Source organism: Eretmochelys imbricata, chromosome 2, assembly GCF_965152235.1.
Source record: "Eretmochelys imbricata isolate rEreImb1 chromosome 2, rEreImb1.hap1, whole genome shotgun sequence".
Classification (NCBI taxonomy): Eukaryota; Metazoa; Chordata; order Testudines; family Cheloniidae; genus Eretmochelys; species Eretmochelys imbricata.
The window spans coordinates 71,813,131-71,828,235 of record NC_135573.1 but is presented as its reverse complement, the minus strand read 5'-3'; the positions used below and the strand labels follow the sequence as shown (position 1 = coordinate 71,828,235).

Here is a 15,105-nt window from a genome sequence, read left to right as displayed (position 1 = left end):
TATTTTTACAAGCAGCTCTCACAGAAAGTTTCTTTTTTGGCCTGTGATAAACTATGTAATACCAGGAGTGCATGTGCTGGCACAGAGTGAGTTATCTGCTCTTTTTTCCCTCTTCCCATTTGAAAAATAACACTTTCTCCTAAAAAGCAGCCATGGCACTTTTTATCTTCTTTGTTTTTTTGTTTTTTTTTTCAGTTCTAAAAGGTAGGTAGTTTTGCCTCTTTAACTTATTTCCTAGCTGCTTTTTATATTTTAGAACGATCAAGTGTGTTAAGTCCGGTCTCCTTGATTTTACTGTTGAACTGTTGGAGGTCTCAGATATAGATTTTTAGCTGTAAGTGAAGAGAGGTGTGTTAAGGCTTTAACAAAGATATCATTTCTCCTAATTGATTTATTTGAGCATAAGCTTTCGTGAGCTACAGCTCACTTCATCGGATGCATACTGTGGAAACTGCAGAAGACCGATGAAGCTCACGAAAGCTCATGCTCAAATAAATTGGTTAGTCTCTAAGGTGCCACAAGTACTCCTTTTCTTTTTGCGAATACAGACTAACACGGCTGTTACTCTGAAACATTTCTCCTAATTGTTACTCAGGCAATTGTGTTAAATAGATATTAACAAAACAGGAAAACAACAGTTTTCCAAAGCTCCTGGAACTATTTGAATCTACAGTTACCTTTTGCTTTGAATACACATTGTTCAGAATAAACTCTGCACCTTAAAAGAAGTCTCTCACTAGGAAAAAGGCCATCTTCTTCTCCAAACCAATCTTCATTATAAGACTGGCCTTTTAGACTGAGCCCTGGATGGCCACCCCAGGAGCAAGTGCAGAAAGGCGTTGTGTCTCAGACACTCTCTGAGTTCACAGTTCTTCCTCTGCTCCTGAGAAAGTATTCTCGCATTTAGGCAACTATGCTGGGCAGTGTTTGGGAAGAGGTGAAGCCAGGGCTCTACCTATTCCCCCTCCTCTTGCTCAGAGGGTAAAGTGTCCTATATGCCATCCCCATGCGCAGAGCTGGGGTCTGAGTAGGTTCTGTATGGGCAGTGTGTGCTTCGCCTGTCCTTATTCCTCTGTGTAGCCAAGTAAGATTCAAATACAAAGTGATTATATATTTTCACATAATTCCCTATTTCTCAGTAGTAGCACTCTATCAAATATGGTTTGTCAACTAACAGCATCTAACTGTCCTCATGTATGTGTACATATGCTGACGTATTTATAACATATTTGCAGTACATTTTATCAAACATAAAACATATGGACCTGACACTATGAGAATTTTTATTCATATGAGTAGTCCCATTTACTTTATTATGATTACTCATGTGAGGTAGGGGACTATTTGTATGAATAAAGGTTTGCACGATGGTAACTCATACTAAGAAAATCTTCCTTTGTTGGGCTTCCTGTATGGGCTTCTCTGATTGCCACCCATAAACCAAGCCTTTAATAGGCTACAGACCAGATAAGAAGTTAATTATACTCTATGCAGTGCTAACACCCTTGTTCCGTACTAAATGTAATTAAGGATATAAAAGAGAGGTTTAGAGAAAACAAATAAGGGCCAAATCCTGCATTGTTTACACAAGCAAAAGTCCCTTCCACAGAAATGGGGTTTTTGATTGAGTAAAGACTGCAGGATTTGGATGTATATGATTGAATCTAAATATCCTTTTTATCGTTTGTTGTAATAGAAACGGGGGAGAGGGGGAACCATGTAATGTACAGGACTGCAGATAATTAGAACTCTATTAAAAGAGCAAATATAACACTTTAATCTTTTTGATCTTTTCATTTACTGAATTTTATTTTAGTAAAATAAAGTGATTGGGCTCGTGCTTCTCTTGTGTCAGTTTCAATTATTTTAATCAATATGCTCAACAAGATTTAGTACTATCAGCACATTTGTCATGCAACTCCATAATCAAATTAACCGTAAAGACACGGTGTTATCCTTTAGCAGGTCTCATTTATGTAGAAAACAGATGAAAAATAGAAATTTATATGATACCAGCAAACATCTTGGTGTTTTAATAGTTATCTTGAAGTAATCATTATAAAATAGTTAAGCAAATTGTGCATAATACAACATAAAAAGTGGGCAAACACTTTATAAAGTCCCGGATTGCTATATTACCCAAGCCTTCCCACAATAGCACCTCAACAATCTAACAAACCTCTCTCATGCATGCCTGTTGTTTCACTTAGGTAAAGGGTTAAGTTCTTTCAGACATTTTAAAGGATATTTTTATTTTCAAGTCTTGGAGACCAAATACATTTGCTCTGTCATTTGTCCTGTTCTTGAATATCAATAGCAATTATGTCTCAACCATTTTCATAGGGTTCTGTTCTACTGTCCAATTTCTTTTACTGTTAAGAACTTTTTTTCAAATATAAAACCTCAACTTTTCAGACCATTGTTCCTTGTTCCTCTGTCTTCTGAGACTATGAATAGTTCCTTTCTTTCCTTCTCTCAGTTTCCTTGAATGTATTTGTAGAGTGTGATCATATCTTTCTTGATTCTTCTCTACACTGTATAAAGTTAGCTGTCTCTTTCTGTCCTTTCTAAATCCTATTCATTAACCCTTATATCATTTTATTGGCTCTTTATTATAATCTGTAATGTTTCTGTGTAATACAATTATTTTAAAATTAATACTTGTAATAATAAGTTTTATATCCTGGGATAAACTTTTAGGTAGGCCAGAAGTATTTTTCAGAGCTTCAGGTGTGAAGGGGTGCAAGAGTAGACACTTGTTAGCACAAATACGATTCTCCATCTGTTATCTGTCGTCTTTATCTTAAATTCTGGATTATCAAAACTTTGGGGACTGTCTTTTGTTAGTTGTTTGTACACCGCTTAGCACAGTAGTGTCCTTGTGTATATTGGGGGGCCTCACCGCAATATAAATAATAAAAATAACACTACATAGGGGCAGTGTGCAACAGGCCTTTACATGTCTGCTCAGTGAGGGGAAACGCAAAAATAATTCCCTTTTTACAAGTCCTGTGCAAAGGTCTATTAGGAGAGCTCAGGGACTGCTCAGGGACTGCATCATCAGCAGCCAACAACACTCCAAAGGCAGCAAAAAGAAAATGGAGGCTTGGCCCCACCCCACTCTCTATCAGCCAACAGACTGATCCTACAGAAAAGCTGGTTGCACCACCGTAAAGGATGACACTGCCTGAATAAAGTCCCACTGTGCTTCAGGACACTCAGGGAGGGACAGTGCTTCGCTGAGGTACAGTGTCTCTTTGGGCTCCCTGTGGGGTAGTGTGCCTTCTCAGCACTGCCTACCTGAGGGCTAAATGTGTCAATATGGCTGGTAACAGTTCTCTAAGGCAATGTTCTGTATCTCTTCTGTGCATACACAGTGTATCAATGAAAGAAGATCTTTGCGACAGGATGAAATAGTCTATGAACTGTATCAATAAGAAAAAAATACATTGTTTACTGTATTTTTGTTTGGTTTTTCCAAGGTCACCACGTGGGATTGGACACGAGCTGAAAAAACATTTTCAGTTTATGAGATCATGTGCAAAATTCTCAAGGTATGAGGAGCAAATGTAAAAAGTTATGGAGGTGGCAGCTGAAAGGCAAGGGGGAAAACATCATAGCTAGATAAATTGCACAACATGCTGTCAAGAAGAGCTTGAACCTTCTCCCTTTGGAGTCAATGGTGAAACTCCTATTGACATGAGTGGGTACATGATGAGCAAAGTTTCTCCAAAGTGCTGCAGGATTGGATGTAAAATGAGTTTAACTGGGTTACTGTCCACATGGGAAAGTGTTTTTTCACCATGATCTAGTATGTATTTTACATTGGCAAATCATTTTATACTTCACAACCAATATAGCGAATATAAATAATTTAAACTGAGCAACTACAAAAATTGGTATTGATTCTGCCCTCAGATACATGAATGCAATTTTCATTGACTGCCACAGAAGGTTGCACCCATGTACCTGTGGCCTGGATAGAGCTCTGAAAATGTATACATAGGTGTTCTTAAAAACTTGTCATTTACCACTTTTACCATAATTTACTCCATTTGCTGTATTCTCAATACATAGAATGAACAACTAAATAATGTTTAAACAGTTATCTCTGCAAATGGCAAGGTTTTAAGGGGATCACATGTTGCATGTAACAGTATTGCATATTATATATTTAATGTCATTTCAGGCTTATTATATATTGACATTCTATGTTTTAAACATCACGGAAATTGAACATTCTCTAGGGGTGTAATAATTTTCGTTTTTTTGAAATGCAATGTAAAAATTGGAGAAAACAAAACAGAGATTATGGAAATGTTTCCTTTCCATACATTTGAAACGATACTTTCCCTTATTTTTTTTTCTCCCTGATACATGTGGAAGGGAATTTGATCATTTCTCAACTTTTTAACGTGGCCTCTATTAGAAGTCATTTATCATTTGTCAGCACTGTGATAGGACAACAATAGTGATATTTCTATGGCGTGGCAACTTATCTGAAATGTTGACTTTTTAATAGCAACCTTTGTAAATACTGTGTTAGAAAAAGTTCCCAGTTACATTATATTAAAATGTTAGTTTGGTGGAAGTATCAAGAATTCTGTCAAATGCAAATATTTACAGTAATGTTAAGGACATGAGTAATTTTTCTCATACAAATAGTGCTCATGAAGTCAGTACCAAGACAATGTCCCATCCAAACATTTATTATACAAGTTTAATTAAAAACAACAAATACAAATATTACATAGATCCTTTTAGCATTTTTTAAACTTATTCCTCCATTCCCTTCTTTGCTAACTTGCTCCCTCCCTCACTTGCTTACTCTTTTCATCCTTTTCCCCATTAACCATCTCTCCTTTTCCCCTATCTTCCTCTGTTCCCTAGGAGGTCATCCTTGAACATCTTTCCAAATGATACAGATTTCTTCACGCCTTCTCTCCCATGAATAGCAGAAGCTAGGCTTCCATAAAGAGAAAATTCAGTCCTGTTAAGTCACCTTTCTTCTGGCCTGGCTGCTGAGGCTGGCTGGGGTTTAAAACAGCTCTCTGCCCATGTTAGAATAGCTCTGCACCCACTCTAATGTATGCCAACTGGAACAGTCCTTTAGGAGTCATTTGGCTGGCTAAGGAGCTACAGACTGCAGGCTTATCTGGCCATACCCCTCTCACTTCCCGGCCTGCCTGACAACACCATCTATGTGCAGGGGGAAGGAGTAGATGGTATAATATGTGCCATACTGGCTGTGTATCACTAGAGGATTCCCCTAAGAGAGAGGGTTTCTCTAAGGGCAACTTTTAACTTTTCTTTATGCCACTGAAACAATGCCAAGGGAACTTAATTTGGGCTGATGGCCTTACCCAGTTATTGCCTAAGATTTTTTCAACTACTCCATAATAATACAATTAGAGCTAAAATAAAATGGGTGGGTGGGTGGGTGGTGGAGAAGAAAAGAGGGAGAAAAAATCTTCAGTATATATTTACTACTTAATTAATATTTAATTATTTCTGTGTTATCTGCAAGCCTGGGCTAGCTATTGAAGTCTGAAACTGAGCCAGAGTGGATTCTTTAGGTGAAATATTTGTGGGGGAAAAAATAACAGTAAAAATCACCTTACTCTTCCATTAATCCACTTTTTCCCAGTCCTGCAGTCTGTACCGTGGATTTTGCCTCTGTTATGTCTAAATATAAAAGCATTAAAAAATATGCAGTTTCAGCTTCACATTACCAATGGCGCAGAGGGTCTCTGTAGAGATTGGAGGTTATTCAGGATTTCTGTCAGCATCATAAATCTTGCTTGATTTTAACAGTGCATGCTTCTAGACACACTCCATGGATATAACTGAAATAGATGCAGCTAAGAAAAATGACTTAGTTACATTGTCTATTCTCACATCCAAACTCCTTCCCTAGTACATTGTGTACTTTTGTTGTGAATTTGTTTTCCTTAAGGAATGAGTTTGGGTGAGGGGGCAGGAATGTCAGATGTGAATGCAATGCCTTAGCCTAAGTTGTTTTGCTTAGCTTTCAACATAGAGAAAAATCTCCTTCCTTCTGTGACAGCCACCCTCTCAGCACTATATACCATCCTTCCATAAACTGCACAGGCCTCTTCATGTCATCTGGCTTCTGTGTCAAGAGAGGGGTTGGAAACTGGGCGGACCAAAGAGAGAAATGGATGGCCTATGAGAAAAAAAAAAACCCCAACCCCACAGTCTCTTACCTGTACCACAGACCACTCCCCCACCCTGCACCTTCTTGTGGTTACAGAAGCAGCTGAATCCAGGGGGTTCTAACACAACTATTCTTCTCAGGAGCCAAGGAAAGTTACCCTGGTCTTCTGTAGATCCCTGGGGATTGGTCAGGTTTATGAGCAAGCTGTGGACCTTTCCATAGGGAAGCAAGCCTTGTCATTTGATGGGATGATATGCAGAAATTTCCACAAACATATTTTTTCCCCCTTTGGATGGAAAACAAAAATCTTACCTACTCCATAATTTGCACATTGAAATGGGGTGTAGGCCTTTTCATTCATTTAATATGAGAGGTGAGTCCCTTCATCTTGATATCCATAAAGAACTGCAAAATGGAGGGTTAGTTAGATATATATTGGAATGATCATGAAAGTTAATCAGCACAAACCATGTAAAGGGAAAACCTAAAGAAATTCTAAGATTTGAACAAGATGCAAGATGAGAGAAGAAGGAAGTTTCCATAGAGCAGTGCTCTATTAAAGGGGGGAAAAGAGAGTAGATTACTTGTCATGATCAAATATAATAATCGGTGTCATTATCTTTCTATACACCTATGCTCTTATATTGGTATAGAGAATCATAGAAATGTAGGGCTGGCAGGGACCTCAAGATGTCATCTAATCCATCCCTTGTGTGTTGAGGGGGGACCAAAGTATACCTAGACTATCCCTGACAGATGTTTGTCTAACCTATTCTTAAAAACCTCCATGACAAGGATTCCACAACCTCCCTTGGTAACCTATTCCAATGTTTAACTATCCTTATAGTTAGAAAGTTTTTCTTAATATCTAAACTAAATCTCCCTTGCTGCAGATTAAGCCAATCACTACTTCTACTACTTTCAGTGAACATGGAGAACAATTGACTGTGATCCTCTTTAAATAGCTCTTAACATATTTGAAGAGTTATCAAATCCCTCCTCATTCTACTTTTCTCAAGACTAAATGTGCTCAGTTTTTTAACCTTTCCTCATTGGTCATGTTTTCTAAACTTTTTATCATGTTTGTTGCTCTCCTCTGGACTATCTCCAATTTGTTCACATCTTTCCTAAAATGTGGCACCCAGATGGAGCTATTATAGGGGGGTGCATAACTGGTTGGAAAACCATTCCCAGAGAGTAGTCATCAGTGGTTCATAGTCAAGTTGAAAGGGCATAGTGAATGGGGTCCTGCAGGGATCAGTTCTGGGTCCAGATCTGTTCAATATCTGGATCAGTAATTGAGATAATGGCACAGAGAGTACATTTACAAAGTTTGTGTATGATACCAAGCTGGGAGGGTGTCACGGTGTGGTGACTCATGCCTGCAGTACCTCCTGCTGGTCATCCAGGGAATAACCATTCCAGCCTCCGGAAAGCCCTCTTCAGGCCAGTGTCCCACTTGCCGCTGGCCCCCCGTATCCCTCCCAGACCCTGGTGCCCCTTTTACCCAGGGTGCTGCCCCCTGGCAGTACCCCCACAGTCTCTGGGTCTCCCCTCCCCGGGGAATCCACACCCACTATCCCCACCTCACCTCAGTCTTTGGCTACTGCCAATCACCAATGAACCCCCACGCACTGGAGCAGACTGCAGGGTATAAGCCAATCATCACAGGCAAGGAGGGTTTGGACCTGCCGTCTCTGCCTACCCATGGGCTGTCCTGTTGCAAACCTAGTACCCTGTCTTAGGCCGTCTGCCAGGCCTGCAGCCTGGGGCTTTTCCAGTCTGGAGCCTCCCAGCTCCTCTGGCCTTCCCCAAACCTGCTTCACCTCAGGTACCCTGGTACACTCCCCAGCAGCCAGGCCCATCTCCCTCCACAGCTAGAGGAGACTCTCTCTGCTCCTGGCCCACTGCCCTTTTATAAGGGCCAGCTGAGCCCTGATTGGGTCATGGCCACAGCGGAGCCTGTTTCCCACAGTCAGCCTGGGAACTGCTTGCTCCAAGCCACAGCCCTCTCCTTTAAGGCCACAGCGGGTGATCACCCCACTACAGAGGGTTGCAAGTGCTTTGAAAGATAGGATCAAAATGATCTGGACAAACTGGAGAAATGGTCTGAAGAAAACAGGATGAAATTCAATAAGGACAAATGCAAAGTACTCCACTTAAGAAAGAACAATCAGTTGAACATATACAAAATGGGAAATGACTACATAGGAAGCAGTACTGCAGAAAGGGAGCTGTGGGTCATACTGGATCACAAGTTAAATATGAGTGAACAGTGTAACACTGTTGCCAAAAAAAGCAAACGTCATTCTGAGATGTATTAGCAGGAATGTTGTAAGCAAGACATGAGAAGTAATTCTTCCACTGTACTCCATGCTGAGTAGGCCTCATCTGGAGTATTTTTTCCAGTTCTGTGTGCCACATTTCAGGAAAAAGGTGGGCAAACTGGAGAAAGTCCAGAGAACAGCAACAAAAATGATTAAAGGTCTAGAAAAATGACCTATGAGGGAAGATTAAAAAAAATGGGCTTGTTTAGTCTGGAGAAGAAAAGACTGAGAGGGGACATGATAACAGTTTTTAAGTACATGAAAGGTTGTTACAAGGAAGAGGGAAAAATAGTTCTCAATCTCTGAGGATAGGACAAGAAGCAATGGGCTTAAATTGCAGCAAGGGTGGTTTAGGTTGGACATTAGAAAAAACTTCCTAACTGACAGGGTAGTTAAGCACTGGGATAAATTGCCTAGGAAGGTTGTGGAATATCCATCATTGGAGGTCTTTAAGAGCAGGTTAGACAAAGACCTGTCAGGGATGGTCCAGATCAGTGGTTCCCAAACTTGTTCCGCCGCTTGTGCAGGGAAAGCCCCTGGCGGGCCGGGCCAGTTTGTTTACCTGCCGCGTCCGCAGGTTTGGCCGATTGTGGTTCCCAGTGGCCGCGGTTCGCTGCTCCAAGCCAATGGGAGCTGCTGGAAGTGGTGTGGGCCGAGGGACGTACAGCAGCTCCCATTGGCCAGAAGCAGCAAACTGCGGCCACTGGGAACCGCGATCAGCCGAACCTGCGGATGCAGCAGGTAAACAAACCGGCCCGGCCCACCAGGGGCTTTCCCTGCACAAGCGGCCGAAGAAATTTAGGAACCACTGGTCTAGATAATACTTAGTCCTGCCGTAAGTGCAGGGGAGTAGACTAGATGACCTGTCAAGGTCCCTTCCACTCCTACAATTCTATGATTCTGTGATTCTATGTCTACTACTTCCTCCTATCCACTAGGCTGGTAACCCTATAAAAGAAGGAAATTAGGTTATCCTCAATGAGTTCCTGAAAATAATTGCTAATGCTTCTGAGATTGTTTCAGCTAGGTCCTTAAGTACCCTAGGGCAAATTTCATTAGACCCTGCTGACTTTAATACATTTAATTTATCTGAATGTTCTTTAACCTTGTCTTTGCCTAATCTGTCTTGTGTTCCTTCTCTGTTGTTGTTAATATTATGTTTATAGCCACTCTAAATATTTAAACCAACCATATTTTTCTAAATACATTCTATGGATTTTGAAAGTCGTGACAATTTTTAGGAAAAAGTTCCCTAACTGTCACAGACTTGTTTTATTATTTTCTTCAGGCCATTTAATGTCTTTGACCTTCAGATTTCTCATAGGTGGCACTATGCCTATTTTAACCAATCTTACAGCAATGTTGAGAGATTTAATCAAATTATGTTTATAAAGCAGTTTTAACACCACAAAGGGAAGTACTGCAGAACTATAAATACTACTGATTTACACAAATATGTAAACCTTATTTTTTCATGAACTGTGTCCCACTCAGGAGTTGTCGTAGGAGAACAAATCATTTATCAAATAGGTTGAATCTGAATCAGGTTATTTTATTCTTCAGAGGAGGCACAACAAAAATCTTTTAAACCATGATTCGTTAAAAGCACTTGTTCATGCTTAACTTTAAGCACAAGCTTAAGTTCATTCCTGTTAAGAACATGCATGGTGCTTTGCTCAATAGAGATGGAGGATTATTAAGTACTCTTCCAACAGGAATCTTGATGCATCTAGCAAATTGTACATCGATAAGGAATGGAGGTTTGTCTTGTAGGTTTTCTGAGAGAAAATCATGGAATATATATGCTAAAATGTCAGATGTATTTTGGAATTGCCAAATTGTCTTTTATTCACACGGCTTTCCAAATTATAGAAAATGTTCCGTTTATCTCAGGGATGGGACAACTTTTATGCTTTGGGAATTAGAGCTGCTAGAGCCCAGTGCTTTGATTCCTTGCGTCTCTACCAGTTGTTTCTGAACTCATGTTTTCTATTACCATGGAGTTCAGGGTGCAGCTTTGCAGTCCTAAGGAATTTTGTTTTGCTGTAAATAAAATCCATCCTCCCACTCATTTGCACACAAAAGTCCCAAAATCTCAAAAGCAATGAATAACTTCTGAAAATCTGTAAATGTCTTGACTCTCATGACAGCTGTGACAAAAATCCAACTTTATTCATTTGGATAGTAATTTGACAGATGGATAGTAATCTGACAGTCTTTCCTCCCCAGTGCTGAGGATTTATTTATTTGCCAGTATTACCAAAATCATGTATTTGGAAAGGCACATTTAAAGCCTCCCACTTTAACTTATTTGACTGATATTTTTATAGCAGGCAATTCAACATCTTAGTGATCATATCAGACTCACCTAGCTAAGTCTCTCTTAGAATGAGTTATCCCTTAAAAATGTTTTCAGTGTGTTAGGCTAAAAAACTTCGGTCACCGGCATATACATAATTTTTAACTTTGAGTGCTATACTAGCATTTTTCTCCTGATATATGCTGGCAACTTTCTCCACTAAATATCCCTCCTATAATTCCAAGGCATACCAATGACACAATGGGAGAACCTGTTTCAGACTTGTCCCAGGTCATCTTTAGTTCTCCCCTCATTTTTCCCAACTCTGACTACAGCTCTAATGAGGCAGCAGCAAACTAGTTGTGATTAGAGACATCCACCACAAGTTTCTCTTTTAGGCCAGGACACTGATTTTCCTCATGTGGGAAAGCTTAGTTTCTTCCTTATCACATACAAACATATAGAGTGGTATAAGTGGTTGAGGATGAACTACCTGATCCTACAAAATATACACCGCTATTACAATACTTAATATTAGAGGAGAATATTGAATAATATATTCAAAGTACTATATAAACTTCAACTAACTAATCCTTATAATACCAAGAGGTATGTAGTTATTATAATCCTCTTTTTTCTGTGTAGAAAATATACCTAATTAAGTTAGACGACTATTAAATGCAGCTTCCATTGACTTTCAATTAAAATATGTGGCCCATTAATTCTAATTCCAAGTTTTTAGAATAAAATAATTATTTCAAAAGCTGATGTGAATATTTCATCAAGGCAATAATATACATCAAAATAAATATGAACTCTGTGCTAAGTCTTCTAAATACCCTGAAAAAATCTGCATTACTTTATAAAGACTATTCATATTAAAGAATTTCAATTTGGCATATTAGACTTTACCATGTAATACAGATGTTGTATAGTAGGTCCAAACTGCATCATTTATCAAACAAATTCCAGTTAAATTAGAATGAGTTGTTCATTATGAAATATGTAGAAGAGTAATATTGAGCCCCATTAAAAGGATATTAAGTCAATATAAATATATGCGGCTCCAAAAATTATTCAAGGGCTGGGGAAAAAAAGCCATACAGTGAAAGACGTAACTGTTCAATCTGCTTAGTTTATCAAAAAGAAGATCTAGAAGTGTCTTGATTATGATATATATGTACCTTATGAAGAAAATACCAGGTACCAAAGGGCTGTTTAGTGAAAAGCATAATGGGAAACAATAGCTGGAAGTAAAAGCAAGACTGATTCCAATTAGAAATAAGATACACATTTTCAAAAGTGAGGGGATTAACTGGATTCTCCATCTCTTGAAGTCTTCAGATTAAGACCAGATGCCTTTCTGGAAAATATGGTTTACTCAAACACAAGTTATTGGACCCAATATAGGAGTGACTGGATTAAATTCTATGACCTGTACTATATAGGAAGTCAGACTAGATGATCTACTGTTTGCTTCTGGTGTTAAAATGTGTGAATATTATTTTCCCAAACATAGGTCTAGACTTTCCCAACTACTACACTCAGGCAGGTTTGCCTTGCACTTGTGGTTTTGTCCAAGATAAAGATGCAGCATTTAGAGTGTCTCAAAATCTGAGAAAGACAAAGAATGGAAGTAGGTAGGATGGGATGTTTTCAATGATGGAAGCAAGAAGAAACTTGTTTTAACAGACTCTGTCTTTTCTGTGTAGTGCTCTGCCAACTACCAGCCAATTCTGGCTTTCTTTACATGCAGCAGGATTGACCAAGAGAAACCCTTAGACCAGGGATCAGCAACCTTTGGCACGCGGCCCACTAGGATAAGCCCCCTGGAGGGATGGAACAGTTTGTTTACCTGCCGCGTCCGCAGGTTCGGCCGATCGCAGCTCCCACTGGCCGTGGTTCGCCGTCCCAGGCCAATGGTGGCTGCAGGAAGCAGTGCAGACCGAAGGATGTGCAGTCTGCCGCTTCCCGCAGCCCCCATTGGCCTGGAGCGGTGAACCGTGGCCAGTGGGAGCTGCGATCGGCTGAACCTGCGGCCACAGCAGGTAAACAAACCGTCCCGCCCCGCCAGAGGGCTTACCCTGGCAGGCTGTGTGCCAAAGGTCTCCGATCCCTGCCTTAGACGAAGATAGGAGTTGCTACAGCACCACTATAGAGGTAGGCCCATATTTTCAGCCCAGACCTACAATGTGGATCCAGCTAAAATGGTGGGTGCCCTTAGGGAATGTGTTGTAAATATTAGCCTGTGTAAATATAATATGCTTTGAGGTTCTGAGATAAAAGGCACTACATAATTAAACATTTTGTTATGTAGACCATTTTTTAAAATTTTTAATCCAGTGTGGTATAATCTTTTAGGCAGGTTATGCAAATTAGATTAAAATATTATATCCAGGACAGTCAAAATTGCCTTTATTTCCTAAAGTTAATTTTTACCACCATAGAAGTCTTCACTTTCAATCAAGAGTAAATCCCTTCGTAGTCTGATCACCTCCTCTCTAGTTCCTGGGTGTCAAATCACAGATATTTTGAGACCTACAGTAAAAATGCTATTTTATTTGGCATGGAGCAGTAGTTGTAGTCTGATGGCAAATTAGCTCTGAAATGAAATAGAGGACGATTATGTCCACACAGGCAAGGTGTCAGGATGGTGAACAGCTGGAGTTTATGCACGGTATTATTCATATCAGTGCAGTTATTTCCTTACTATCTTCCTAATCAGCTCCAACCTGAAGGCACAGAAGGCTCATGTCATATTTCAAACTCTCACTTCCCAACTATCCCTGTGTGCATGACTCACTAAATGTGATTCTTTTCATTTTTATCTTGAGTGCTCTAATGATGCATTCTTTACTCAAATTAAACTCCTAGTTAGAACAGCAGCCTCTGACCTTAATTTTTTCAGCACAGAATAATTACTCTTGGTGGTAAAAATAACTCATTTTACTCCTTCAGTATATTTTTATTATATAAATAGATATGATGAGAAAAAGGGAGAAATACAGGACACAGCTGTGCATTTAGCTATCATGACACACCAGTGCAAACAAAAATACATGACAGATAGATATAATCTATAGATATAAGACTGGATTCTTCGCATACTATTTGACAATCAGCATAGCTTGCTGTGGACCAATTTGGTCTCAAGAAATAACTTTAAACAGCTTCAAGGCTGCTTAAAATACTACCACCTATGAATACTGCCAAAGGGATATTCAGGCAGGGAGGAATCATTGGCCATAGCTCTGATGCCGAGGGATGAAAAAGCAAGGATGAAGAGCTGGCTATACAAGTTGTGTACATTTGAAAGAGTCCCTGATGCAAAGAAAATTCTCAGCTAGGCACTTCAGCTGCCTTTAGTCTGTTTTTATGCTGCCAGAGCAATGTAGACAAGCTAAGGATCCAACCCTAGGAGGCTGTATTAATTGATAGCTCCAGTAACAGAGACCAAAGCCTTGTTTACTTTAGTTAATTTTCATGTTCTGTAGGGCAATGTTCTCTTCACTTCTGCTTCTGCCTGCCTCAGCCTCTCTTCTCCCCACCTCCTCAGCTCCTGCTCTCGTCCCTTCCCCTGCTGCTATCCTCATGGACTCTTGTGTCACTTCCTTGGGCTCCCGCTACTTAGTCTGCCATGTTTCCTTTCTCCATAGTTCCTCCCTTAACCCTAGTTATCTCCTATCCTCCCCTTTCCCTCTACTCCCTCCTATATTCCCCCTGACAGACCCACACAGTTATTTGTCCCCTTCTCTTCCTGCCCCTATCCCTACTCCAACCTTCTGGCTCCTGCTGCTAACTCCCATGTACGCTGAACTCTTGCTTCTCTTCCCCAGCATATGCCCTGCATCTCTTCACCTCCAACCCCATTCCCCAGCACTTTGCATTCAAGACAGACTGCCTCATCCTTCTTTCCATGTTATCTGGGGTTCATCAGGGAGATCACTGAGATAACAGGAGAAACATTCTCCTCATTCTCAGTACCTGGCTATACAGCAGCCCCCAGAAGGCAGGAGGAGTAATGGCAGGGAAAGTTCTGCTTGTCGACTGCAACCCTGCGATGGAGCAAACTCAGTTGCCCTATGGGGAGTGAAGAGCATGCTCAGTGTGCACTCTCTGGAGAATTTAGCTGTCAAGTCTCTACTGATCGCGTGTGAACTACCATTTTGAAAATGTATGCATCTGATGAAGTGAACTGTAGCTCATGAAAGCTTATGCTCAAAGAAGTTCGTTAGTCTCTAAGGTGCCACAAGTACTCCTTTTCATTTTGAAAAAGCAATTAACGTGACAAAATTATGACA

At 40.1% G+C, this 15,105-nt stretch overlaps 1 protein-coding gene across 1 annotated transcript in view; it reads left to right on the top strand.

Moving 5' to 3' along the window:
• The window catches only part of SNTG1 (syntrophin gamma 1), a 242,913-nt gene that overhangs the window by 170,045 nt on the left and 57,763 nt on the right, over positions 1-15,105 (top strand). The window contains exon 13 of the mRNA XM_077808685.1: positions 3,483-3,554. Within this exon, the coding sequence (XP_077664811.1) occupies positions 3,483-3,554 (72 nt within the window). The remainder of the gene's footprint in view (positions 1-3,482; positions 3,555-15,105) is intronic.